At 33.7% G+C, this 4,902-nt stretch overlaps 1 protein-coding gene across 1 annotated transcript; it reads right to left on the reverse strand.

Moving 5' to 3' along the window:
• Window positions 1-2,433: 2,433 nt before the first annotated feature.
• LOC18590255 (uncharacterized) lies at window positions 2,434-4,902 on the reverse strand. Its single transcript, XM_007015669.3, has 3 exons — window positions 4,728-4,902; window positions 3,935-4,117; window positions 2,434-2,876 (listed from the first exon to the last, which is right to left on the reverse strand). The coding sequence occupies exons 2-3, from the start codon at window positions 4,091-4,093 to the stop codon at window positions 2,709-2,711; spliced, it is 327 nt and encodes a 108-aa protein (XP_007015731.2). The 5' UTR covers window positions 4,094-4,117; window positions 4,728-4,902; the 3' UTR covers window positions 2,434-2,708.

Consider the following 4,902-nt stretch of genomic DNA (forward strand, 5'->3'; position numbering starts at 1 on the left):
AGTTGCTATCGTGATATATAGCTTTCCACGGGTTAGTCTACCCATTTATGTGTTCAAAGCCTCCCTATTTGAATGCGGAGAGAAGCAAATTAAAACCACCTAAAAGGCTGATATATATCTATTTTTCAAAATCCATGTGAATGTATTAAATTTTAGCAAACACAAAGTCACAAGCTTTAAGATAAGTGAACTCAAGTTATGGCCAAAATTGTTGACACGAACAGTAACATGACTATTGTAGTTGTAACCATCACAACGGTAGCTTATAAATTGTAAAAATAAATAAATTTTTCATCAAATTTAAATTTTAAAGAGAGTGAGTGAGATGGTATTTATGAGATGAGAGAAGATTATCTTTTGTTGGCGTAAATTATATATATATATATTTTAATTTATGACATTTGATTAATGTAATTAGCTAGGAGGTTTGATGTTAAAGGAGGTAGCAGAAAAGTGGATATTTGTACATTCAAATTTTTGTAAAGTTGGCTTTGATGATATACGCAGAGAAATTATAGCATATAAAAATGTAGACAGCTAACGTGATTTATTCGGCCATCTTCTAGACTTGTATGTGATATTCAGTAGCAGACTGGTTGAAGACTTGTCGTGAAGATGGCCTTAATAAACCACAATGGGTTGCTGATTCCTTGGTGCAGAAAAATTTTATAGATATGTAGAAACAGGAGATGGGTTCAAATTAATGTGGACAAGAAATGGTAGCGCAAGAAATATATAATTACCTAATGCAATAAAAACATTGTAAATTGTGACTTTCACAACTTTAATCATATTAATATCAAAACTACTTACCGATCTAAATTTATGCCTATGTTGTCTGAAACCGAAAAGGGTAGAGCGGGGCGTTTCATTGACACCTCATTAATCCTATTATGATTTTGAATGTCAAGCCATTTTTGGGATTTAAGTGCTCAGTCAGTCTGATCGACAATGCCCCAAAGCAAAAGCAAGCCCAGGCTTAGCTGTGCATTTATCAAAGAGGAACTAGTTTTGAGGTTACATCCCCTACCTTTCTTACATTGACAGATGCAGATGCGTTAAAAAGGACTCTTTTCTGTTTCATTGGATCCTGCTTCTTCATTATTGCATTCCTCCTTTTGTTGGGGGTTAACTGTGAAAGGCTAGTACACGTCCACTGTCAAATTTGAACTTTTGCTAAGACTGCATTGAGCTCCTACAAAGCGAAATTAAGGTGTGACAGGCAAAAAGACTCCCATAAATCTCTAACATTATCTTCACCGTATACAAAATGTTATGTGCTCAAACTTTATTTAGTGCCACACAATGTGTTGCGCCATTGTTGCTTCATAAATTTCTTGGAGTTGGCCCTACCTATCCCTGCCAATCACCATTGCCACTCAACTTGTAATGAGCTCGCATATTCGCCTTATCCTGATCGATACATAAGTTGTATAGAACTAGATAAACAGATGAGGGATCATATCTCTTTCCAGGTTTGCTCGGGCCAAGAGCCAAAGACCCCAGAGTAACAAGTTTTGGACCAGACCTAACGTAAATATTTCTCTTCCCATTCTTACCCAGACGAGGAGCCTACAGAGAACTGAGTAACAAGTTTTAACCTTGGAACTTGAGAAATTAGACCAGCATAAATAATTGACGAATCAGATTTCTCTTCCAATTTTACTTGGTCGAATAGCCTACAGAGAACTGAGAGTAATAAGTTCTGTACTAAACTGATTAATTTGAAGTACAGCCGATGCTGGAGTTTAAAATATCCGCTTCAAGCCTTAAACATATGCCATTAAAAAAAAAAAAGCCTTAAACATACAGTAAACTGAAGCAATGTATCAGGACCATAATACAATCTCAGAGCCCAAAGCCTGAGTCTATGCTCACATTCCAATGAGCACTGGACCAGAAAACTACATGAATGCATATACCTTTGAATGCAGTAGAAACAGAACAGAACTCAGGATATCAGAACCATTGATGAAAGAGATATTTTTCTAAAAAAAATGGCCTCATCCATTAAATCAAATTCAAAGTAACGTAGTCTTATTTTATATTCAGATTGTTGCATTGGGTGAAAGAAAATCTAGGAGAAGGATTAGATTAGATGCATTAGCTTTCCTTTTAAGTAACATAAATTCTCCAATCATACATGAATGTAATTTTGGTGTCAATTTATGAGATCATCAAGCATGCAAATAGATCAAATGGATTAGAAGCACAAGTTGACACCAGTGCAAGGAATTTACTCTTGGCAAGTTAGCATCATAAAAAATCACATCCAAAATTGTTTGTTAAGTTTAGATTTCAAGGTCGGTAACTGCAAATTATGCAACAACCTATGATGTCTAATATGAGCCCATATTGAGCCAACTATCTCACATTATGCATGCTCATTATAGATTTTATCTTTCTCAATCAGCTAAAGGGTGCTGACTACAATTCTAAGACAATACAATATCATCATAGGTTTAGTTAGTGTAAAAGTAGTTCGAGTCAATTAACAACAGTTACTTAACAATGACTATGGATTGTACAGACGATTTATATTGTGCACAGCTTCAGTGCTTCCATTCAAAAGAGATTGGGAGGACAAAAGGGAAAAAAGGCCATATAACTTACAATGAATGGTACTTCAAACTTACACTTCAATAAACAAGGATTTTACAACTTCAACGCATTGCAATCAGAACATATATTTTGAAAAATATCTTAGCCTAGTCCTCCAAGATCTGCTGTCTCTCAAGCTCAATAACATGTTCGGTCAAATGGCTTGCAGTGCCATTTGTTGTCTTGTTATTACCCTTGCACTGCAACAGTTGCTGCTGAAGACTCCGCACAACTTCATTAAGTCTCTGAATGTTCTTTTCTTGTGACAAGATGATCTGCAATGAGTGATAGATTTCCACTAGAAGTTAATCAGAAGTTAAATGACTGGTGGAAGATGAATCATGACAAGAACATACAGCCTCATTATAATTTGCTTCCAGACACAATTATTTCCGAGTACCTAGTTCCTGCCTTTTGGCATATCAGAGATTGAAATACCAATATTCCTTCTAGCATAATGAGAATATGTGGGATTAGAGCACCATGATTAGTGTAAGAAGGAAATTAATATATCGAAGCAAGAACTTCATTATTAGCACAAACAGAACAAGCTCACTAGGCATAAATTTCCGCCAAATTGAATATATTGAAGCTTTCCACAACGACATTTTCGGTTTTCTTAGATAGGGCCTATACAATGAGTAATCCTCTTAGGTTAATCAGTAATAACATCGGATTTTCTTGAGGAAAAGACATAAGCATTGGCAGGTCAATATGAAGTATCAACAAAATGAATAATAAATGAAGGCCATTGGTTAACTCTTTCTAACATGTCCAAAAGCTTCATTGCAAAGAACCTATTTGCTATAATAGCTGCAAAAGCACTTTTATATGGAATAGAAGCAAACACCAAGGTTACAATGGACATCATATGACCTTGTTCAATGCATGAGATCTTTATCATGGACATCATTTGTTCAAAAAAACAAATCTTGCTACAGATGGAAAAGTCAATGTCATGTATACTGAAACTACACTACATTTTGCAAAAACATAAATCTTTAATATAAAGATAAACTCAAAAAAAAAAAAGGAAAAAAAACTGGGGGAAATAGATTATAGAAAAGTAATTGCTAAATAAGGACATACAAGCTTTGTATTTTACATGAACTGAATTCCTACACTAGAATAAACCAACATTTTGCAGGCTGATTAGGAAAAGAAAAGCAGAAAGAAAAAAGGATTTACAATTCAGGATATTTAACAGACTATACATATGATATACAGTATGAAACATGTATATTTCAATGCAGCACATGTCATCATTCAAATGTTTTATACCAATCACAGACAAAGCTGAAATTTTACTTAGAAGTTGAAAATAATTTGTTACCTTTTCTTTCACAGCTTCTTCCCTCCTCGAAATTTGTTGTTGCTTCTGGGTTACGCTGGGGGTCGTGTCAATATCAACAACAAGTTGTTGTCTCCATTCAAACTGGGAGGTGATTATAAGTATAAGCAATAGGAAAACAAGTAACATGGGTCTTGACATCGTTATGTAACTCTTTTATGAAACCTGTAATTAAAATTAAAATGAAAAAAAAAAAAAAAGCAGATTCAACATTCAATTAAAACCATAACCAAAAACACTCCTTCAATTAGGTAAGGGACAGTGAGAATGCCAAAAGTTCAACTATTTATAGTTTCCCCTACCTAAATCCCCTTAATTTTTAAGTTAATAATCATGTGATACGTGATTAAACAAATTTATTACAGTAAAAGAAACCCGAAATTGAGTTGAATATTCATAGAGCATATGCAGTAATTTCATATCAACTAAACCCTAACACCTAAAACTAACTTCAAAAGTTCTTAACAATTAATTACAGCTCAAAAGCCCTAACCCTAACTTTCTGCTTGGTTTCTGAGAAAATTAAGGAAAACACAAAGCAAAAGAAATATCCTATCCCTTTCTCATTCACATTATCTTAAAGTGAAGTGAAATTTAACATATATAAGAAACCCCAAATAGCATTTCAAAAGAATGGAAACTTCTCAGTAATGAGCAGTGAATTTTCTTAACAACCAAAACAGAAACCTAATTTTACTATCGTCAACGAAAATGGGCAAAGAATTGACAAAACACAAATTTTGATAAAAAAAAAAGGAAAAATATGAAAACTTACAGATCAAAGTTGATGAGAAAACCCAAAATTCATGATCGATCAATACATTTTCTATTCCTCTCCTGAGAGTTTTAGTGACTTATGAAGCAAAGCTTTTTTTTTTTTTTTTTGTTAATTTTATAGAAAGAATAAAGTATAACTGTTAATGGCGCAAAATTAGAGAACTTTCGTAAAG

The sequence above is a fragment of the Theobroma cacao genome, chromosome 9 (assembly GCF_053813885.1).
Source record: "Theobroma cacao isolate CCN51 chromosome 9, ASM5381388v1, whole genome shotgun sequence".
Classification (NCBI taxonomy): domain Eukaryota; kingdom Viridiplantae; phylum Streptophyta; class Magnoliopsida; order Malvales; family Malvaceae; genus Theobroma; species Theobroma cacao.